Source organism: Trematomus bernacchii, unplaced genomic scaffold (assembly GCF_902827165.1).
Source record: "Trematomus bernacchii unplaced genomic scaffold, fTreBer1.1, whole genome shotgun sequence".
Classification (NCBI taxonomy): Eukaryota; Metazoa; Chordata; class Actinopteri; order Perciformes; family Nototheniidae; genus Trematomus; species Trematomus bernacchii.
This window is the reverse complement of record NW_022987727.1, coordinates 7,810,380-7,834,759: the sequence shown is the minus strand read 5'-3', so window position 1 is coordinate 7,834,759 and position 24,380 is coordinate 7,810,380. Positions and strand designations below refer to the sequence as shown.

General features: G+C 41.8%; 1 protein-coding gene across 2 annotated transcripts in view; it reads left to right on the top strand.

Moving 5' to 3' along the window:
• Positions 1-24,380, top strand: part of prkar2aa (protein kinase, cAMP-dependent, regulatory, type II, alpha A) — a 51,899-nt gene that overhangs the window by 8,135 nt on the left and 19,384 nt on the right. For both annotated transcript variants that reach the window (XM_034145029.1, XM_034145028.1), the window contains exon 3: positions 23,937-23,972. In XM_034145029.1, the coding sequence (XP_034000920.1) occupies positions 23,937-23,972 (36 nt within the window). The remainder of the gene's footprint in view (positions 1-23,936; positions 23,973-24,380) is intronic.

Here is a 24,380-nt window from a genome sequence, read left to right as displayed (position 1 = left end):
GCTTTGTACCTTTTTCTTCACCCATCTATTTTTCTCTCAGAGCTTTCTACATCTACTTCAATTTTCTTTGTGTCCCTTTCTATATCCCTGTCTATATCGGTGAATAGAAAAAACCCCATTTGAAAACATGAACAGTGATGATGATGAGAGAGACACTGTGTATTGTGCAGTGGGGATGAGTGCTACATTGCAGTATAAATTATTTTATAATTTCATAGGCCACAGTTCAAGGCACAAAGACACACTTTCATATCATGTGAAAATTAACCATTCAAAGTCTGTCATCCTGTAGCCGTCTTTATCTAATCTCCATGTAAGGCGACGTGTGTGTGCATTCACTTGGACATTCGCGTGGTTGAAAGGAAATAAACAGAGCAGCATATTTCTTTGTTTGGCATTAGGGATCCTGTTAGAATGCCATAGTGGAAAGCTAGTCTTCCTTTGCAAAGAACAGAGACAAAACAATGAAGGAACAATAACATGGCAATCATGTGAGAGAAGAAAAGACAGACGAGACACTGGCAGAGCAGGCTGTGGTACAATCTGGCTTGCCTTCATTTAAGCATTGCCATCATTTGAACTTTGGTACTTCCTCATTCTCTGCCTTCAAGCTATCTTTAGTGGCACTGTAGAAAAATGAGGAAATGGAGGGGGGGGGGGGGGGGGGCGGGTTGGCATGCTGGCAGGCCGTTTGCCAGTGACGGTACATCCTCCGCTGCTCCTGTTTGGAGCTCCAACACACACCGGCTCTTATCTGATCACTGCCTCCAAACATTTATGTAAATGTTTTAACCTCTTACTCCGAATCATCTCCATTAGAGAGGATGTGTTACGCTCCCCCCCCCCCTATTCATGCTGTTATTGTGATTTTACAAACCATGACAAAATCACCTCTCACCTTGGACTGCTAGATGGGATCAACATGGACATGGGATTAAAGCCACATGTCCCTTTTTTTATGGAGAGGATCACATCTCCTTTGTATTATTTAATTGATTTCCTTTACAGATAAAACATTACTGATGGGAATTGCAACTTTGAGTTTAAACAAGAGGCAGCAAGAGTTTTCCAGCAAAGCCTTGTGGTGATGTTTAATGAGGAACATTTCATGGCCGTGGCCCCACACTGACCCCTGCCCCTCTCTTTACAGAGAGGGGAGGAAGGGAAAAACACAGGGGGGACATTTCTGGGTGGGGGATGTGGTAAATGGAAGATGGCATGAAGGATCCCAGTGGAAGATGCTCTCTTGTAAACAAGTGTTTTAAAACTCATGATTATTACAACTCGTGAATAAGTGAGCTACTTTAAGGAGATCATTGTTACAAACATGCTTATTATATTATATTATCAGCTGGAAAACAAACCCGCTGCTGATGTAATGATTACGGATACTGTAAGTATGCCCGTGTATGAATGTTTCCCTTGGGACAGAAGTGGGAGTGCACACAGGGAAAGTAGAGAAAAGGGCATGGGATAGGATCTAACAGACTGAGGAGGGGGATGAGCTGGGCAGAGAGTGAACAAATAACAGGATGAGGATGTGGGAATCAGTCCACCGGCGATCAATGTTGTGTGACTGACTGTAAACGGGATTCAGGAGAGAGTTTAGGATCCTTAGTCATTCCTGAGACTCAAACAGATGCTTTTCCCTTTAAGCTGTTTGACAAATGCCATCTTTTGTAATACAGATAATGAAGTTATATTTAAGTCCACAAGGTACACCAATATTCCAGCTTTAGCACAATGCTTTAGCCAAAGTAAGAAAATATTAAGAATCATTGTCTGAACTGTGATTTTTGTGTTGGAGCTTTCACAGCGTTTTGTCACACATTCAGCAATATAACTGTCATGCAAAATGTTCCCTTGCAAAAACCAATCACTCTACATATCTTCCAGTGTTTTGTCATCAAGCACTCTTTGTCTCCTTTTGATTCTCCACCAACATCACTGCAGTCATCCCAGGCAATGTAAATGTATTCAGTGATTTGATTAAAACAATCATCTGCCCTATACCCTGCTTTATCAGCCCACAGGATATTTTATTAAACAAAACAACGGTTGGTTACTTTAAATAGTGGCGAGAGTAGATCAACTTACCAGCCGCAGTTCTTGTTTGACAGCGTGTCCCAACCCTAGCAATGTGAGATAAGGGTGAATTGTCCGAGGGTTTTGGCTCTGGTTGGTTACCTAGCATCCCTCTTTTATCATGTTCTACCCTACACGTGCACATGAAAAGCCAGAGAGAGCAGGTCACAGTAACACGCTCAATTTGTCCTCCACTATTGGGTTTGCTGCATGGGCCTTAACCATGGTCAGAGTGACTGAACAACAAAGCACACATCATGATTGTATCCCCATATTGTTCTCTGGCATGCACAATCTTCATTCCTTTTTGTTTCAAACATTTAAATCACTAGAATGAATCTTTAGTTTTGGGCGGATGTAGCTTGGGGTATAGATGTTGTTCTCCAATCGAGGGTCAGTAGTTCCGCCCTTCTATAGTCAACATGTCGAAGTGTCCTTGGGCATGACACTGAACCCTGTGTGTGTGTGTGTGTGTGTGGTGTGTGTGTGTGTGGTGTGTGTGTGGTGTGTGTGGTGTGTGTGTGTGTGTGTGTGTGTGTGTGTGGTGTGTGTGTGTGTGTGTGGTGTGTGTGTTGTGTGTGTGTGTGTGTGTGTGTGTGTGTGTTGTGGTGTGTGTGTGTGTGTGTGTGTGTGTGTGTGTGTGTGATGTGTGTGTGTGTGTGTGTGTGTGTGTGTGTGTGTGTGTGTGTGTGTGTGTGTGTGTGTGTGTGTGTGTGTGTGTGTGTGTGTGTGTGTGTGTGTGTGTGTGTGTGTGTGTGTGTGTGTGTGTGTGTGTGTAGTCCATTTATGTATCTGTCCTCACCCATCACTCTCTCATCCTGTTTTCTCTACCCCCCTGTCTCCCTCGCTCTGCATGTGTTATTCTCAAGGTACAGGCCCAATCTCATTAGACATGATGGCTTAGAGAGAAAGGGTGGTATAAGGACAGTTTAGAACCGTCTTTGGCATGGTAAGAAAGAGTGAATGAACAAGAGGGATAAAGTGTTGAGAAAAGAAGGAAAACATGAATGGGAAGAGATTGAATGAGATAGAAACCATTAGGTTAGAGCCAACATGAAATGCCAGCCAAATGCAGTTAATGTTGGACTGGCTGATGGGTTTGCAGACATACTGTGGACATTGTTCAAAGGTATACCATATATAGTGTTCTTGTAAACTGTGGGCTGTTGATCATTGGAATTATTGTATCCCAACTGTTTACTTCAAAGAGAGTCATTCTGACAGACATGCCTTTACTTTGAGAGGTTGGTTGGAATTAGTCAAATCAGCAGGCACAGAGAAAATAAACAGACGGTCGGGTTATCCATGACCCTCGAGTGTCAGCAGCACAACATGACCTTGCATTGGATTTCTGTGAGGAAGAAAATATGTTTTTGATCTATTCCAAATCAGCACATGGGTTTATAGCTTCTTTTTTTTTTAGATACAAGATTAACTTGTGGTTTTTCAGAGTATGAGTCAGGATGGAGCAATGGCTTGCATGACAGTAACAATGGCCTGGAAATAATAATAATAATAATAATACATTTGATTTGTAAAGCACCTTTCATTGCTAAAAGCAATCCCAAGGTGCTACAGGAGGCATAATAGAACAAACAAAAGAAACAAAAGTTTAATCAAAGGCTTTTTTTAAAAGAAAGGTTTTTAGGCCTTTCTTGAAGGCGTCAGTGGTCTGTGGAGTCCTCAGGTGGTCTGGGAGGGAATTCCACAGGTGAGGAGCAGCTGCACAGAAAGCCCGATCCCCCATTGTGCAGAGTTTGGTCCTCGGGGGGCGAAGCAGATGGTTGGTTGTGGAGCGGAGGTTGTGTGTGGAGGTTTGTGATGCGAGTAGTTCTTTGAGGTATGAAGGAGCGTTCCCGTGGATGCATTGATGGGTCAGTAGTGCGATCTTGTATTTGATCCTGAATGAGACAGGGAGCCAGTGGAGAGAAAATGTGTCTTCTACATTTTTGAAGATGTAGGCTAATTTAGATTCTTTAAAAATAAGGTTCAAAATGTAAAGTATGTGACTGTGAATTACGCACTGTCCTCACTTAGTCAGAGTGGCTTGAGACCTAGCAGAGAAATGAACTTTTGTTCTCTAAACACATGTGGTCACAGGTAAATACCAAATGGTTTCCCAGCCTCCAGATAAAACAAGTCCTAGAAAAAGCATGATGGTTGGTTTTCTGCCAAACGATCTGTTAGAGCAGCCAGCTGAACAGACAAAGACCAGCGTGTGGTTGCATCACACCCTGCCCCAGACATCATTCTGACTGTCAACTCAACAGTCCAGCGATTATGTGAAATGGGGTATCTTTTATACATTCTGCACTGTAGCTGTTATGTCTTGGTTGCCTTTCCATATCACGACACCTACCTAAACACACAGTTAGTCATATGAAAGATCAGTAACTCCAGTAACCATTACTGTTGGACCCCAGGACCCTACAGCTAAATAACAAATCATATAAGATAGCGATCCATTGGGGGGCCTTTTAATACTGCGTACTGAATAGTGGGTTTCAACAGTGTCCTAAACAGCCACAGTCATGGTCACCATAGAAACCACTGGCCTTGAAACTGCTCTCGCTGCTGTAGGTGACGGGCAGCGGCCTCGTATAATCATTCAGATATTCAGATAAAGAAAGTCGGAGGTCAGTATTAGTACACAGCCCCCCTCTCTTAAACAAGTATCATTATCAGTATATTTGTATAGCCTTCATATGACACACATTCATAAAGCAGTCGTTGTATTGCAACCCCCTTATTATGTATCTTCTTAAAGATACTGTCCGCAAGTGTGGAACAAAGTTGTCATTGAGATAGAAAGGAAGAGAAAGAGCAAAAGTCATCAGTTTCTTTTGTCTGTTGTTTAGTCTATTTATAGTTGTATATTGAATAAACACCTTATGGCGCGTTTCCACTACAGCGCGGAGCCCGGTTTAAGAGGGCTGTGACGTCAGCGGCCCGTTTTTGGTTGCGTTTCCACTTGGCCTAGTACCGGCCGGCGGGTCCTAATTCACAGTTTTTCTGGCCTCATAAAATCGTGGGTCTAGGGCCAGAGACAACGAGGCTGAGTCGGGCTGAGTATGCTAAACTAGAGAGAGAATCGCTGGCAAGGGGGCTACAACTACAACAAGATGAACATATTTCACCGTGATTTAATTGTAATACACGTTTCAAAATGATGCCGAAGTAACAACATACTGATACCGGTTAGTAAAAACCATGAATTAATGCTTTGACAAGTCTGCAGACAGACGGCAGGCGAAAAACCTTTTAAAATGCGTGTTTTCTAAATGGAGATTGGCTAAGCTAACGCAGTATATGCTCCGACCGTCCACACTCACAACAACGGCCTATACAGACATAAATAAAGCAGCGACTGTATTCGCCATGACACAGACAGTCTGTGGTTTGTACTTGTTTAACTTTTGTCTAGTTTCTGAACATATATGAGGAGCTGTGAGCTCTGAGTGCTAACAGCTAACGGCTGTGTTGTTTTTCTGGGGTTCTCATTGAAGATGACGTCACGGCTCCGCCTACACTGCGTTACTATAGATACTACCCCAGTTCCTAAACTGTAATGGAAATGCGCCATAAAGTGAGCCAGTCCTAACGAGGCCTAGCCATACCGAGCGAGGCCGTGTAGTGGAAATGCGCCATTACTTCCTAGCATGCTTTACTTAAACCATTATTAACTTTTTTTTCACTAAACTGTGTCTCAGGGCTTCTTAAAATGTAATAAACTATGAATGTGTCATACTCACTTAACGGGAAGAAACTAAGCTAACTGACGATATGAACCATTTTTACCGAAACAAAACACAAGTCTCACAAGAAGCGTCTAAATGAGCCCTGAGCGAAAAAATGCTAACGCACTTAGCACAGAACTCTAGGTATAAATCGGTCAATATACTTATCAGATCTGCACAAACAAGCTTTGCTAGCAAGCTGAGATTCCACAGATTCTAGAAATATAAGTATCATCACTGAGCGATCAGAACTTGCGACAGGGGAAGCAAAACCAGACAACACACGACGTAGCTTTAGGTAGCAAAAAACTGAGATATGCTCACCTTTTGCTGTTATTCTGATCAAAAGTTGTGTTCAATGGCATTAAAACGAGAAAAACGTGGCTGAAGGTTAATCCATAGGTTAATCCAATGTGTCTGTCACTTTGAAAAAATTATTGATAATCCATAATTCAATTTTTATGTCAAAAACTGAGTTTTCATATTAGCTGCTAATGATAGCTTCCAGAGTGTATGACAGCTTCCTGTTTTGGGTATTCTGGCTACGCGTCACTCTCACTCCTTATTTGGTAACGTGTGTGTGTATGTGGAACTTCCCCTCGATTCCATTGGCTCTAACGGTTAAAAAGAGATGTCAATCATCAAAATCTACCGAGGGGGGCCAGAGATATGGAAAATCCACCCAAATAACCCCAGAATTGGTTTTTTTGTGCTAAATCTCTCTAAAAATGTCAAATTTCACTTGTTTTGCATCAATCTTGATACAGGGTACTTATTATATGTTATAGTTTGGATTCCTAAAGCTTTTAGTCTACTATCCCATCATTCAAGGGTAGTTTTCACTATAAGTAATGCGTTTCTTTTGGACGGACACCATAATTTACATTTTCTACTATGTTCAATCTGAATTTACTTTAAAATAAAAAAAATCTATATTGATTCTGACTCTTCTACATCCAACTCACATGTTTATCATTGCTTTGAGAAAAAAGATTATTAATCTTCCCCTTTTAGAAGTAAAGTTATGGTCATTTGTTCTGGGAATGTCATTTTCGAGTTTGAGACCTGGAAAACAGGCTCGGGGCTTAACAGGTTAACATGGTGGCATATATAGTCCGATTGAACGAAGAATACATTCTTAGTTTAAATGGCTCAGCAAGCATTACCCATTGGCTCCCAGTGAAATGGTATCTCATTTAATGACCCATCTCTAAACACAGGCTTGAGAATGTGGAGGTTTGAGTTATTTTGTGACTCTAATGGTCACGTAACGACAGACCAGATTGGGCCTGTTTATGTTACACCCCAGTGGTTTGATGAGGACATGTTGCACTCTCCTACCCGCAGGCCGGCCACTAAGGTTTTCCGTCAGTTAGATGTTTTACCACCACATAGGACTTCTGGTTGGGGGGCAGATATTGTCCCATGCTTGTGTTTTAATGTCTTAAAGGTTGTGGCTTGTGCAGATTTGAATGCTTTCACCCTGGGAACCAAATTGAGCACCATCCTGTGGATATGAAAATATATTACTGTGCTTGTCATGTGGAGATTTGACACTTAAGATCAGATGTTGGGGCATTCAAATATTAATGTCTTTCAGCTTGCCTCTGCCACGCACAGGATTAGCCACATCCCAGGCTACTGAGATAACACTGGTCCATGAAATGTCCCCAGGGTTTCATCTCTGCAACGGTGTCACAACCCCAAAAATAATTAAAGGCCAAGCGCTTGTGGGTTTTCCTTAGGGCAATATGTTTTAATGAAACTCGCTCCTGGGGTTGGAGTCTATAAACTTTTAGTTGTGTCTGAGATTTAAAATGTTGCTGCTGCTAGGATCATAAACTCTATCATAGATAAGCTCAGAAAAAGAATTCCAGTCATCCACATTCTGCAACGTCACTTCATTCAAGTGACGCACGACATTGATCAGGTCCTGCAGGTTTATAATCATACAGGCTGTCAATAATAAAAGTTGGACTCTCGGAACATAGTCTTGATAAACGTCATCAAGGGTGAATGCTACACATACTAGACTAAATGGCTCCACCGATTGAAGGTATTGTCAGTATATTTAGAAGTGTAATTCTAAGTGTCCTTTAGCAGTGGTGCAAGTTCACATGACACTGTGCAGTAGCTTTGATGATAGCACAAAGTGATAATGAGTTATGACCAGTGCCTGCTTGTTCTCTCTCTCACAAATGTGTTGCTTCCAAGAATGAGTTTTGATGGTGGGGGCTTGGGCAACATGTCAATGAGAGAAAGAAACTGTTTCCTCTTCCCCACTGGGAAAACAAGTCTGTGAAAACAACCCATAAACATCTACAGTGAGTTATTTACATAAGTGGTTCCTATACAAATCTAGATTCCTGAATTATCTTTGTCATTTTATGGGTTTCATCAGATGATGACATTCTGTAGTCTTATAATGCTCTTACTTCTCTAGTCAGCACGGTACAATCGACTATGAATGACCTGTGACCTTACTTGGCTTACTCTCAGCGCAGAATGTTCTGTAGTAAAGTGGAAAGGGCAGGTTGGGAATTAACAAGGTAAGTACCCGCCCTTGAATTAAGTTGACATGGAAAGCTGGTTAGTCTTGCTTCCTTGGAGCACAGCTTGTGTCTGTGTCCTGTCTCATTTGTTTGATATTGTTAAGTTGTTAAAAAAAGACCCCCCTTTGGTTCTTTCTAGAAGAGTCTCTTCTGGTTCTTTACTGCATCATCAACTTGTGGCCTGTTTCACTTGTTTGGGATTTCTGAAGATACTTACTAAGCACGTTATCAATTACGGTTTATGATTAATTGAAAAGACCTCTAATTTGCATAAGCATATGTGCACTGCCATTACCAAAGCATAACACAGTAGCTGCTGGACTGCTATAGTGTGGGCCACACATCCTGTCCAATTTCAGGTTGAAAAACTGTGATAATTCAGATTTCTAATGTAAACAACATAATCAGATAATGTAATTCGCAAAGGGTGCGATCAAAGTAGGCCTGGTTTATTTAGTGAAGCTAGTGCTTTAGTGAGTTACTTATCTTTTGACTTACTCACTGGATGTGCTCTTTAGTCAGATTTGTGTGTGTGTGTGTTTTATCATCCAGTTAACCATGCACTAAGTGGTGTGTAAATAAAGGTATGTCAGTATGGACACGAGCAAACATAAGGCTTTGTATCATTCGTTCAGTTGATTATAACCACCAGATTTTCCTTCACCTATTGTTAAAACGTCCTCTTAGCCTCTTTACCATTCTCTATATAAATGTTTATTAAAGTAATAGTTATACCATAAGAAAGAAACTGTTTTTTACAAGGGTTGCTAGCACTGCCGATTTCACGAAGAATCATCCCCAAATAAACATCTCGGTGCTTGCTAAAATGTCTGCTTCGGACAAGTACGTCTGGCTATCAGGGAATACAAAAATGCCAAGCTGTTGTATCACAAGTTAAGTTTGGAATATTTGTAGTATTCATTTAATTAATAGTAGTAATTGACAATTGGCTAATGACTGAAGTTGATGTCGGGCTTTGCTTGTGACATGTTGATCATAGACCGTGACAAATATAGGAGAGGGTATCAGGCTAAGTCAGGCTTACAGGGGTTAAGTAGCATCAGCAAACCTGATGATACTGGGAAAGGGTTAACATCAACGCAGCTATAAGCAGGACAGTGCTGCTTCCTTTTAAGGGCTTCTGGAAAGCGCCATAGAAAGGGAGAGGGAGAGGAAAGAGAGGGTGAGACACTGGGAAAGGGAGATATGGGGTAAGGGGAGGGAGAGCGAGAGAACAAGAGAGAACTTTTGTGGGAGGGAAATGGAGAGAGTAAGATAATGGGAAAGGTAAAGAGAGTTAGAAGAGAGTTGCATGGTGGGAAACAGGGACTGAAACAGTACAGGGCGTGAGAATACTGTTGGAAGCTCCATGTGATAGGAAGTTATAGTCTGCAAGAGAAGACTAGAGCAACTACTTTCTTTCGTAGCAGTACGAGAACATTTTGTGTAGGAACAGCGTTGTTTGATGGGGAAATGCAGCAAAGCCGGATCATACTGGGTTAATATAAAATGACAAAGTGTTAATCTAAAGAGACAAGCTATAAGTCGTGTAAGCTAATGAACCCTAGCTGCCCATCTGTAACAGAGGGAACCCCGAGTGTGTGTGCCTGTGTATATATATATTTTGAGTATATGAAATGCAGATATGTCCAGTGTCCCTCTTATCTCTTTTTGTTTACAACCTCTGTGTAATAAATCTAAGATTCACACAAGTTCTCACAACCATAAATCACAGAGCTGAGAGATTGAGTGAGTTTGCTATTTAAACTCTTCTAGCCCCGATCACACAGCACATTTTGCAGATTGAAAATGAGGCGCAGCGCATTTGATTTTTTTACCATGACAACCAAACACTTGAAAGCATGTATTTTGCTAGTCATCAACTGTATGGTACCTTTTATAGATAAAGTAGTTGAAGGTTTTTCAACTCAAGGGTGCTCCTGAGAAAGCATGAGACATCGGAGCGGAACAATGCGAAGCACTCAGCAACGCAAAACACTTATCTCTTACTCAACGATTAAAAGAGGAAAATAAAAGCTGCCCTAGGCTGCTGAAAAAAAGCTCCATGTGATCGGGGCCCATGTCTGTTATCCTCATGTTTATGCTCCATATATCATGCTTGGCATTTGCTTACAGGTTCAGCCACCTGTGTCTCCCAGTGAGGGAGCGAGAGATCTCCGCTCTTATTCATTTAAATGACGGGGAGTGTACGGTATAACTGAATAACGTATAAATGTGTTCTGCTGCTTGACACTACCAGTCCATCCTGTTGGCTGTCTTTAAAACCGAACTGGCTCTTACTTTGGGAGACATGCTGTACTTACTGTCAAAGGTGTATAAGCGGATACAAGTTTGTAGTTGCAGAGACGCTTATTAAAAACGTAGTTAATTCAAAAAGAAAGTATGCATAGTACATTCCTTTCCTACCTTTACCTGTCAGTACTACACCGGTCATTGATATATTTTTAACTGCTATTGTTCCTCATCTTTGCCTCTCTGCTCCCAAAAACCTTTTAGAGTAGCCCTGATTATTGATTCATCCAGGTCTTCTTCTTATGCAGAACTCCAGTAGACAAAAAACACTGAATCAAATAAATATCGTCTGTTCCACTTTTCCCTTTATCCATGTAGTTTCTTATCAATGCATTTTCCCAGCTGACTATCATATGACACAAACTGCCGCTGGCCAGTACTAATGTCACACATTAAATCCTTGAATTCCACCACAAAACATGATCCTACTGGTGTTAAACAAAAGTACAGTTTTATTATTCAGTATTTGGAGTGCACGCTTAACCCATTTGGTAAGGCTCCAATTAGCTGGAGGCAATAATTGACATGTTTGACACTAATGGCACGTTTCCACTACAGCGCGGAGCCCCGTTTAAGAGAGCTGTGACGTCAGCGGCCCGTCTTTGGTTGTGTTTCCACTTGGCCTAGTACCGGCTAGCGGGTCCTAATTCACAGTTTTTCTGGCCCCATAAAATCGTGGTTCTAGGGCCAGGAACAACCAGGCTGAGTCGGGCTGAGTATGCTAAACTAGAGAGAGCATCGCTGGCAAGGGGGCTACAACTACAACAAGATGAACATATTTGACAGTGATTTAATTGTAATACACGTTTCAAAATGATGCCGAAGTAACAACATACTGATACCGGTTAGTAAAAACCATGAATTAATGCTTTGTCAAGTCTGCAGACAGACGGCAGGCGAAAAACCTTTTAAAATGCTTGTTTTCTAAATGGAGATTGGCTAAGCTAACGCAGTATATGCTCCGACCGTCCACACTCACAACAACGGCCTATACAGACATAAATAAACCAGCGACTGTATTCGCCATGACACAGACAGTCTGTGGTTTGTACTTGTTTAACTTTTGTCTAGTTTCTGAACAGATATGAGGAGCTGTGAGCTCTGAGTGCTAACAGCTAACGGCTGTGTTGTTTTTCTGGGGTTCTCATTGAAGATGACGTCACGGCTCCGCCTACACTGCGTTACTATAGATACTACCCCAGTTCCTAAACTGTAATGGAAAATAAAGTGAGCCAGTCCTAACGAGGCCTAGCCATACCGAGCGAGGCCGTGTAGTGGAAATGCGCCATTAGTGTTAAGTTTGACTCTGGTATGACTAGGGTTGCAAAATTCCGGGAATTTTCAAAGATGGAAACTTTCCATGGGAATAAACTGGAATTTAAGGGAATAAACGGAAATGTATGGAATAAATGGGAATTTATGGGAATAAACTGGGAATTTTCTAAATTGAAGGTTGGCTCTTCATAGGGAACTTAAATATAGAAAGTATATTTTAGCATAATCTTGACTAAAACAAACAGATGCCATTCAAGTACACTTGAATATCCATGCCATTCCTCAATCACATGCACATAGCACACTGCTTACTGCATGGCTGTTGAGACCACACCCCCTACAGGCACTGTGCATTCCTCCATCACATGCACAGATGATTTCTAGAAGTAATATTTAACTCAACATTCATGTTTTTGTTCTTCAACGAAACAAATGATTGTTCAATAAAATGATTAAAACAAAAAAAAAACAATATGGAATATTTCCAAAATTCCCCAGCTTAACTTCCCATGGAAATTTACCGGAAACTTACCGGAAATGTTCCACCCCTTTGCAACCCTAGGTATGACGCACAACAGCCACCAGTCATGATACGTCAGCAGATCTGTACCTGCATATTTGACCTAGAATGACACAAAAGGATTCACAACAAGGCTCATGATCTACTGTCTGCTGCAGAATGAGTGGTCAGGGTGTCTTTCTTTGCAATGTGATGCATTTATTGTGAGCTTAGACAATGAATCCTTATTTATAAAACATCTGTAAGATACCAGAACTTATTATTTCCTATAGGTAATCAAATCTGAGCGGAAAATGGTGAACCACTGTAGACACAGCTTTTAGAGGTCCGCTTAAAGATTCTGCTCATTTCATTCATCTATGGTGCGATTCCACTATATAATATGAATTATCAAAAGATGTGTTTGTCACTATCAATTAAAATGTGCTATAATGCATTGAAAATTAAATATATATTGCCCACGCCAATACAGAAGTTCATGTAAAATCAGTTTTAGGACAAGCAAAGAAAGCAATAAATAGGTAATGGTGGTATTGTGTGTGTTGTGTGTCTGTGTACCTCCGGCTGTCTGTCATTCTGCTTTTTATTACGCTTCTGTTTAAATGTACTGGAAGATGAAGGCCGCGTGATAAAAGCGATTGTGTGCAAAATGTATGAACTTGTGTTGTGCGGACATCATGTGATTAGATTTCCACATTATCCTGATATTCAGTGAAAGCTGTGGAGCCCAGAGTTAGTGCTGCTGAGGTCAGCATTTCAGCACACACTGACATATAGAGCCAGATTACATAGATCCTCTCCGGGGAGGAGGACACGCAGGGCTGGATTTCTGCTCGCTCCTGCCTGCATGGCTCTCCACAAGAGATGGTACGGGTCAGAAGGACAACATGAGGAGACAGACTTGGAAAGATGAAAGATGTATTGATAACAGATCATGATGATAAACAGTGGATCCATTGCTGGCTGAATTGTCCTATGTTTTTGTTTTATCGTTTTCATTTCCTTGTCAGCCACTTTTTAATATAGTAGATCAAACACTTTTCCAAAATCCTCTCCCCTCTGTATGAACGAGTTGCACATGTGCTGCACAATGTAAGAGACTAGTGAAAATATAATTCAGAATAAGCCTACCTCTTTTGGTACACATCCTCCAAAAAAAACACTATTATCATTTAATGATAATGTGAATACTTTTGAATTCCCTCTAATATTGTGAATCATATCGCAATTGCAATATTAGTCCATATTATCACAAATACATATTTTTTAAATCCTGCAGCCCTATATATGCTTTTTTTATGGCATGATTAGGGAGGGCTTTCTATGTATATCAGATAGGGCTCTATAAGCCGGCAGTTAGACTGTATGTGGGTGTGCAGCAGAGACGGGAGCTGCTCTGAGTCTGCTGTTAAACTCTCCCATTGTTGTGTGCCTTCCAACGCCCGTGTCTGCCTGCGTGGTTTTATGATGTTGCACATGTATATCTTGTTCTGTGTGTGTTCTGCTCCGCTTGCTTTACTATGTGCCAAAGTGCAAGTTTAAGCCGCTGTGAGTGAGTGTGTGTGTGTGTGTGTGTGTGCTTATGTTTGAGTGCGTGCCAGCAGAGGCTGTCAGTGACGTCTGAGGCTGCCTGCGACGTCTGAGGCTGCCTGCTCTGGAGGAGAGGCAACACGTGAGGGGAGCTCCTTGCTCCACATCTGACCCTGCTGTTATCAATCAGGCCTTGAGAGGAGATGGGGGAGGAGGGAGAGGGAGAAAAGGAGAGAGGAGAAGAGATGGAGCGACAGAGTGGGAGGATGGAAGAGGAGGAACAGATGGCAGGGGCTGTTTTTTAGGAAGAGGAATGGGGAGAGACAGTGGAAAAGATGGAGGAAGGAATAGCGATAAGTGTGATTGGATGAGATTATATTAAGTTAAAGTTACAATAACACACAAACAAGTATTTTGACATGACTAAATACAAGTTGAGTGTAGGAATTTGTAATGGGGAAAAAAGCCAGTAAAACTGTAACAAGAAACTTTTATTTTACATGATTTGTTTGATAATAAATCATAAAAATAATTATTTTGAATAGATTGTTGATCAATCGGATACAAAGGGCAATGCCTTTTTTTTTTAATACAACAAAACATAAATTCATTCAACTCAGACAAACTAAAAGTATTTTTAGAATATGAATTGTATATGTATTTGATCTATTATGAATGAAAGAACAATAAATCCGAAGTGGTCATCTGTCCTCTGATTCATGAAATGGACACACATTGGCCATTTAGGTGAAAGGAGTGTCTCTGCGGCAGCGGCTGCCTCCTCACTGGCCTCTTTATGATATGTACGCTCTCAAATGAATTATTCTCACACAGAGAATCCATGAGTTGTGAGGATTTATCATCTACAATAAAATCAACAAATGAAGAGTCGTGACACATTCATAGTCTACATGACTACTTTCATTCATGGACCCATCCCCAAGCATGATCCAGCCCCCGTCACTATTTCATTCTGCCAATTTCATTCTTTTGAATAGATGAAATCCTTCAAATGTTGGTTGACTCCCTGCCAAAGTGGCTCATGTAATGAACAGCCAAATATATCCTGAGTTGTACCGTTTCTATTCAAGCAGAGCAGCATCCCCCCCCCCCCCACCCTAGCCACATGCAGAGTGGTCGGAGGTGAACCAGGAGGTGTGAGCGCTACAGGTGGGCGGGTTGTGACAGAGCTGTCCAAATGTAGTCTGTAATGGCGCGTTTCCACTACACGGCCTCGCTCGGTATGGCTAGGCCTCGTTAGGACTGGCTCACTTTATGGCGCATTTCCATTACAGTTTAGGAACTGGGGCAGTAACTATAGTAACGCAGTGTAGGCGGAGCCGTGACGTCATCTTCAATGAGAACCCCAGAAAAACAACACAGCCGTTAGCTGTTAGCACTCAGAGCTCACAGCTCCTCATATATGTCCAGAAACTAGACAAAAGTTAAACAAGTACACACCACAGACTGCCTGTGTCATGGTGAATACAGTCGCTGCTTTATTTATGTCTGTATAGGCCGTTGTGAGTGTGGACGGTCGGAGCATATACTGCGTTAGCTTAGCCAATCTCCATTTAGAACACACGCATTTTAAAAGGTTTTTCGCCTGCCGTCTGTCTGCAGACTTGTCAAAGCATTAATTCATGGTTTTTACTAACCGGTATCAGTATGTTGTTACTTCGGCATCATTTTGAAACGTGTATTACAATTAAATCACGGTCCAATATGTCCATCTTGTTGTAGTTGTAGCCCCCTTGCCAGCGATCCTCTCTCTAGTTTAGCATACTCAGCCCGACTCAGCTTCGTTGTCTCTGGCCCTGGACCCACGATTTTATGAGGCCAGAAAAACTGTGAATTAGGACCCGCCGGCCGGTACTAGGCCAAGTGGAAACGCAACCAAAGACGGGCCGCTGACGTCACAGCCCTCTTAAACCGTGCTCCGCGCTGTAGTGGAAACGCGCCATTACTCGCCCACTTGAGAGCTAGAAGTTACTTCTGCAGTTTAGGTTAGGTTCCCTTAACAGCCACTGACTGTCGCAGGATCCGAAGAGGGGATATGTAAGGTATTGAAATTGGCGGTGTCCGAGGGTAGATGGTGACATTCATGATTTGGTCTCCCCTCCAGCTAACAGGCTGATTTATTGGCAGACACTCACACAATTGGCTGCAAGAGAAATCAATGGGAAACACCAGCCAGGGGCGGATGGATTGTTCCCTTTTCCCCCCTAATTCACTTATTCACTCAGGGGTCTCTCTCTTCTTCTCTCAGCCTCAATGATTTTCTCTCTTTCCCCGGTTCATGTTTGTTTTCTCTGAATCACCCCTCCTCACATGCTGTAGTCATCCTCATATCCTGTGTTCATCTGCCTTTTTTTGTATATATACACATAACACATCTCTTATTTTTTTCTCTCCATCTGTCTGTCCCCCTTTCTCTTTTTTTAATCATATTGGCATTTGCTATATATTTATTTTTACTCCCTCCTCTCTATCTCCGGTTCTTTTTTGACGTCACTATTGATCCCACCCCTTCTGTCCGTCTTTTTGTTTCTCCCCCCTTTTTCTCCCTCAGTCCTCCTCTCCTTCCTTTCCTCACCCCCTCTATCTCTCTCTTCTCTCCATCTGTTAATACTTTAATGGCAGCAAGTGGGTGTGCAGATAGGAAGAGAACGTGAGGATGGGGGGGGGGGATGATGATCTGCCACTTGTTACGGGCTGGATGGCGGCCGAGTAGGGGGAGGAAGGTAGGGGGAGGAAGGGAGGGGAAGCGTTGTTATGGTGATGAGATCTTCTTTGTATTAGGTTTCCAAGGCAACTTCAGGCGTACACTTGATACAGCATCCACCATAACCAGCATCCCCCCCCCCACCCTAGCCACATGACTGTAGGGAGAGCTCTTCACACATTGCACACTCAGACTTACACACCCACACATTGGAACACACAAAAAGCATGTGCACACAAACACACATAGACACACACATTTGTATTATGTCCACCTACTCTTGACTGATAAAACTGCATTTGATGGGACCCATGGTGACAATACATGATGCATTTTTCAAATTGACCGGGACTGAACTCACGCCATTTTGTTAATGCTTTATTATAAATCCTGTTATTCTTTTGCCTGTATTCATTACCTAACAAACAAGGTGATTCACTAGTTGTATTGTATGTGCTTTGGTAGAGTTTTAAAGCAAGAGTAACCCCAAACCACTGGATACTTCACTGTAATGGAGAAGAGTATGAAACAAGAGTGAAACAACCACTTAACACAGTATATGAAGATAGAAATACTGACTTGAACCAAGTTAAGCAGCAATTGGTCAGACAGTTCATTTTCCACCTCTCCCCACACCAAAACAATTCAGTGCTCCCGGCTTGGTTTGCTTCCATGGGCAGACCTTCAATTGTGCGTGTAACATTTGTGTTGGTCTTTGTGCTGCGGTACCTGCAGCGATCTGACCCGGTTCATGCGTCTGACTTGGATCAAAACAAATCATTTTAAGCTGTTTGGAATGTGTCCTCCTGGTAGGTGGTTAGTTAGAGTTTGGAAGGGCAAGGGGATCGCATTGTAGAAAACAAAAAAAGTTAAATTGGGAAATGGTCAAAATGAGGTCGCTGAAATGATCATTCGCAGTTGTAATGCTAACAACACCTGTGTAAAGGTTGAGAATGACCCCTAATTACACATTGTGTGTATTCTATGAAGCAGCCATCGCTAATATCATTGATGTGTGAAAAATCTATTTTCTGCTAAGAGTTGATTCATCTTCACGACCCCATTTGCTTTTGAGAGACGACGATTCACGAGGGAATAGCAAGATAGGTAATGACACACAACAAAGGTCCCTGTCCAGATGCAAACTGCGGACATTAAAGTTGGTTGGCACCTTAACCTAACTAAAGTCTTTAAAAAGTGGATCCAGCAATGCTTATGGCTTCCCCAGTCAGTTTTAGAATTGATAGGTTAAAGTCATAGGAAGAAGTTGATTCAAGATTCCAGATTCAAAGCTTTATTGTCATGTGCACAGTAGCTACAGTGTAGATATGGCAATGAAAAACTTAAGTCATACTTAATATACACAGGAAATAGAAATACATAGAGAATGATTGAAAAAAGAAAGACATGGTTTGTTCATGTGAAAGAATGTATGTTTCAGCAGTGAAAGAGAGGTTTAGGTTTGAATAGGATTAATGGGTTTAGTGATGTTAAAGCCTATAGTCGTTTATCTTACATATATGACTGATTCATTTTCCCATGGAAGTTTTAGCCATACCCATATTTATCTGCTGTTTTATTTTTGTATCTGAAGTCTAATGAAATCAAACTGAGAACACGGTTGTGTGTGAGTGTGGTTAAAGCTAGCCTGCCCCTTTTTTCTTCTATTCTTGTTCTCTGTGCGTACGCTACACAGGTCAGGGGGGGAGGTTGAGAGCTGTATTCCGGCAGAAGACGCTGTGGCTGATTCTAATTTGGTCTTGCTATGAGAGCATGTAAATATATTGTCATTTACCAGACACAATAGTGTGGTATTTAACATTGTTGGAACCACACAGTTTGGATTTCTTGGCATGAGCGCAGCTTACAAGATGACACATGGGAGGAAAGCTGTCAAAGTAGAGCTGCTTTGCTTGCTTCTGTTCAGTCTTCACCTAAAGACATAAACTGAGTGTAATTATTGCTCTAGTCTTACCTTTTGCTCATATCCTTATGTAACTAAACCAAAAGCAGTCATACGAGTCAATCCAACATGAGGCTTGCTGTGTAAACATAATGCTAGTTATCCTCAAGTGTTTTTGGCATTGTGTGCACAAGTGGATCACCTGAGGCTAATGTCTGTTACAACATAGAAAATCAATTGCGTAACCGTTTTGTCTTCTTAGAATTCTTTAAAAAACGTCCTTCAAAAACACTAATCTCCGTCCTCCTCAGGTTAGAGAGATGAAGTAAGAAACCAGACTCGGATGCAGAAGAGAAGACGGAGGGAGGGAGAGGAGTTCTGAAGCTTTGGGAGCCTCACGGGGGAGGAAGGTCTGTTCCTTTGAGATGGATGAGGGGGCGAGGTATACAATAAATGACAGAGGGAGGGGAGATGCTAGAGAAACTAAGAATAGTGTTGTACTCGGGAGTGTATTACTAATAGTTTAACTGGAATCCTTGGTATAAGAGGTGTAAGTCCTCTATAAGCAGAAGAAGATGGAGCTATACGTTTGAATGTCTTTGCTGTGAACTCACAGTATTCTTTTTTTTTTTTTGAGAACAGCTGGATTGGGATCGTAATAGCCAGAGGGATTTCTGGTTGCACTGTCACAATGTGGGCTATAACCTGCACATATTCAGAACTAAAAAGCAAGAGATAAAGAGAGACAAGACTCATAGGTCAAATAATTGAATCAGTTGCTTCAAATTGTTGTCTCTATTTTGGCTGTGGCTGGTAGGTTTGTCTGCGAGTCGTGTTGGCAGGCAACCAAAAAGGCTAGGAGAGTCCTTTCTATTCTTTAAAGTCAATTGAGTTGTTAAAAGGGAGAGTCTATAAGAAATAAGATGGAAGAACTTTTCTCAGTGGAGACTAGAGAAACAATTGAACCTGTGTGTCGATTTGGTGCCTCAAGTTTTGATGCGTTGAGGTTTTATTTTTACATTTGCTCAGTCGCTTACACAAGTTTTTTCTTGACACAACTCATCACATGCAGATGTGACATCTGAGCCACATTAGAGGGAAAACAAACCGCTTTATTTCCTCAATAGATGATCAAGTTATTGGTGCCCTCCAGCACTGTTAAATTTACTGAGACACTTTTCTTTATCCTATTAGTAATGTATCAATCCCAAATCAAGTATAATTCATTGCTTACAACACACACTGACCCTCTTTCTGTTTCAACTGATTGCATTACCAACAATAACCATGCTGTCTTCTGATAAACGGACAGATCACATGCCACTGCTTTGTAGAGCCAGTCTAACAGGCTGCCTTTAAGGAGCTTGTTTAACAGAGCCACAGATGGTTGGTTTGCTTCGTTTTGATTGGTTTATGGTCAGAACATACCGTGGCCTGTAGGGAAATCAGGTTTAGCTGCCAAAGACAGGTTTAGCTGCCGTTTAGCATATTTCCTGTGTTTGAACAAGGCTTACGTGTGTGCAGGCAAAAGGAGAGTTCAGATAGAGCAGATGCCTAACAAGTCTGAATGTATGGTAGGTATGTGATAGTTGACATATGCATACATAGTCATTTTATCTATGGAGGTAGTAACGCACATCTTACTACTATGTTTTGGATAATGCCTTAAAACGAGAGTGAAACGTTTTGGTAGACGTTGCAAGTGTCAGTATCAGATCCGATCTTGTTACTTGATGTGTGTTGAGTGATACTAAAGAGGCGTCTCTGTGGAGAGTGGAGTGTTAAACTCTGTCCATCTCCCCAGGTGACCGGGGGGGAAAGTGGTGTGTATGTGGGATTTTCCCTGAGGCTCCAGTCTTCACAGTCTAGATCTAATGGGCTCTGACAGGATGGTAATAAGGTAGCAATGGACTCTGTGTGTGTGTGTGTGTGTGTGTGTGTGTGTGTGTGTGTGTGTGTGTGTGTGTGTGTGTGTGTGTGTGTGTGTGTGTGTGTGTGTGTGTGTGTTGTGGTGTGTGTGTGTGGTGTGTGTGTGTGTGTGTGTGTGTGTGTGTGTGTGTGTGTGTGTGTGTGTGTGTGTGTGTGTGTGGGTGTGTGTGTGTGTGTGTGTGTGTGTGTGTGTGTGTGTGTGTGTGTGTGTGTGTGTGTGTGTGTGTGGTGTGTGTGTGTGTGGCTGTGTGTGTGTGTGGTGTGTGTGTGTGTGTGTGTGTGTGTGTGTGTGTGTGTGTCCATGCTGACTAGTAACAGCCCAGCGTTATGAAACAGGTGTTTAAGACCCTGACCTCTTTACATTAACACGCTGTTATACACATTCACAAGGTTTAGGGTCTACAGACACCCATGGCCAGAATACTAATGCAGACACACATATACTGTACACACACACACTCCTTTGGTTCTCCCTCTTGCGCACAGCTCTCTTCTTTCCACTTTATTATTCCTGATGCATATTCATATCCAGCAGGGTCCTCAAGGCTGCCTCCTCTCTGATGAGTACTGCCTAGTGTCAAGTGCACTGGGTTGAAATCATGACCAGAAATTAAACTCCATTACAGCTGCTGGTTAGACATTTCCAGGAAGCATCCTCTGCTGCAGGATGTTTTTTTCCTGTGTTTGGTTTGATGGTGTTACAAACATTGGTTCTGTATCATCATCATCTGGCCAAATGAAGCACGAAGGAAGAGTCCACATTAAATACACTGCTTTTTTTTTTACACCAGCAACAAGTTTTAAGTCATTGCGCATGAATACAAAAATATAAATATATACAATGTGTATATATATTATTATAGGGATGGGAACGATTAATCGAATATTCAAATATTCTAAATTATTCAGGTATTCGAATATGAGAATATGAGTTAATATGAATATATTTATTGTAATTATTATTATTATTATTATTATTTTTTTGGGAGGGTGCCTAAGTTGATTACATATTATCAAATGGAATAATTTAATGTATACGACAGTGCCATAGCTAAATGTGTTGGGTCTAAAGGTGTGTTTTGTTCCGGTCCCTCACAGTGGGCAGAGCTACAGGTGCTGATCTCTCTCTCTCTCTCGCGTCCGGTTATACTTCACTGGCGTTTATGTCCAAATCCATCAGATCTAGCTAGTTCTAGCTAATGATATGGCTGCTGCCCCCTCCCTACTCGCAGATCACGCAGACTCAAACCTCATCTTATGCCCAAATTCCAGCTGAGAGGGTCTTCTCTACAGCTGGCCTGATTGTGAATCGCCTCCGCACCCGCCTCTCCCCTGAGTAGACATGCTCATATTCTTAAACAAGAATGAGTATTGAATAGCTGCATTCTGTGCATAGGCCCTGTTATAGGTTGTTGATCTCTGTTGTAATAGGGTTACGTTACCCTAACCCGTTATGTTGTTCATGTATGATCCCTCTTTCATTTAAAAACCAAGTTAGGTTTTAAGCATGAAAGCTGTAGGCCTATAGCTGTCAACGGTTCAAACTGTGATCACCAGTTCAATACATTTGACACATTTGGTTTCTATACTTATTTGAACATGTATTTTTTTTTTTTTTTTTTTTATAAGATATGTACATTTCGGTTAATCGGTTAACCGTTTTTTTTGGGGGTCGAATATTCGAATATACATTTGCTTTCAAATTCCCATCCCTAATACACATGCAGAGTAGAAAGAAATATATCTATAGAGAATCTATCAAATAAGTGAATTAGTAGTTAATTGCAGTTTTTGTCAATTGTAAGATATTAGCCTTGAAAATAAATGGATGGAAGACTTTTAACAGAATAGTACTGGTTACCCACTATTCTAAATGAAAATAAATGCAAATAGAAAGAAAATGAGTTTGCATTAGGTGCTGGTTTACCTCAACACTTGTTATGGTCAGGGGTAGATTAGGCTGAGAATGTTAATCACCCTAATACCCTAATCCCTGTAGACATGAAATGCTTTCTGCATATTTCTACATCCATTACTCTCATAACAGGATGATAGCTTTAGGCTACATGCTATGCTTTCCTGTGTCATGTTTAAATATCACATAATCAGTGATACTCTGGCCTAATGCAAAAGGCCCATGGGCTAACACAGCCCAGTACTACTGTGAGCATAAACATAGGCACAATGTTTGCATTCTGAACAAGCTAAACAGCCAGATTAGCTAAGGTCTTTTGTCAGGAAAGACATTTCATTTTCAATTGCAAGGTCTGACCTAGATTTGAAACAGTATGCAGCAGGGCAAATATATTAGCAGTGGGTGGGGGGGGGGGGTCAGAGATGGGGGTCAGCTGCTCAACAGCGCTCCTGGTTTCATGTTTTGCTGAAGGAAACAGTTTAGTTGGGTAGTTGCCTGCTGTTATGAGTCCTTGAACGCTGCATTTTTTTAAAGCAGAAAGACATCTGATGTGCATGCTGGTGGCTCAGGAACGTTAACAACAACCCAGCAGCATCTGTGCATCCAAACGCTGCGTCTCGACAGCTTGGGGCTGGCTACACTCGCACAGATGAGACTGTTTGTCAAGTCAAAAAGCGTAAACAAACCGCTAACATCTCCGTCCATTTTTAATGAACACAGACTTACGGATTTGTTGACACTGGCGCGTAAGATAAAGATAGGGCCGCTCAATATTTGGGGAAAGAATTAATTGATTATATGTATTAGGAGCTGTGGTATAACAGATCTGACGTCAACATAACTACCATTACCCTTTCACATTACTCCTTATGAATATTTAACTGCTAAACACATAGCTATGAGGGCTCTTATGAAGTCATTTGTTAATCCTCTCATATCTGTCTGGCTTCAGGCAGCTGCCGAGTTTGATCAAGTTTTGTTTTATTGGTTTTAAATGTTCAGCCATGAACAATAATGCTGACAGTTGTTAGTGGGAAAGTGTGTGTTTATGTGTTAATGCTGGAGGCTGTAGCCACTGCACACAGCAGCATCCATGTGTAGAGAAAATATAAACTCTCTCAATTCTTAGCCCAGGCTTTCTTTCCTGGTTACGCTCTGTTTCTCTCTGTTTTCCTTCACATCGGCCTACATCTTGAAGCCTGTCCCACTTTTGAAAATCTCTTCACCTCTTGTTGCCTTGACTGTGTGACTGCTGCCTGTCACGCTGACTCACTGTCTGCCTTTTTGTTCCTCGCCTCCACCTCGTATTTCGCCTCAATTATTGTTTTGAACACCGTCAGTTCAGAGAAGATAATGAGGAATTTAAAAGCAATCTCAAAATCGTATTAAATGTCATTATGTAAAAACTATTATGTTAAATTCACCTCTCGCTTTTTCTCTTTCTCTCTACAGCTCCACCACCCAGCAGATTCAACAGGAGAGTGTCAGGTAAGACGCGCGTGTGTGTGTGTGTGGTGTGTGTGTGTGGTGTGTGTGTGTGTGTGTGTGGTGTGTGTGTGTGTGTGTGTGTGTGTGTGTGTGTGTGGTGTGTGTGTGTGTGTGTGTGTGTGTGTGTGTGTGTGTGTGTGTGTGTGTGTGTGTGTGTGTGTGTGTGTGTGTGTGTGTGTGTGTGTGTGTGTGTGTGTGTGTGTGTGTGTGTGTGTGTGTGTGTGTGTGTGTGTGTGTGTGTGTGTGTGTGTGTGTGTGTGTGTGTGTGTGTGTGTGTGTGTGTGTGTGTGTGTGTGTTGTAATCCACACCGGAGACACCCCTGCCCGGCTGTCTCAGAGTATGCGTTATACTGCGTGTCATGCACGTTGAGGCCATGCTGTAGACGTACTGATTTGTATGGTGTTGCT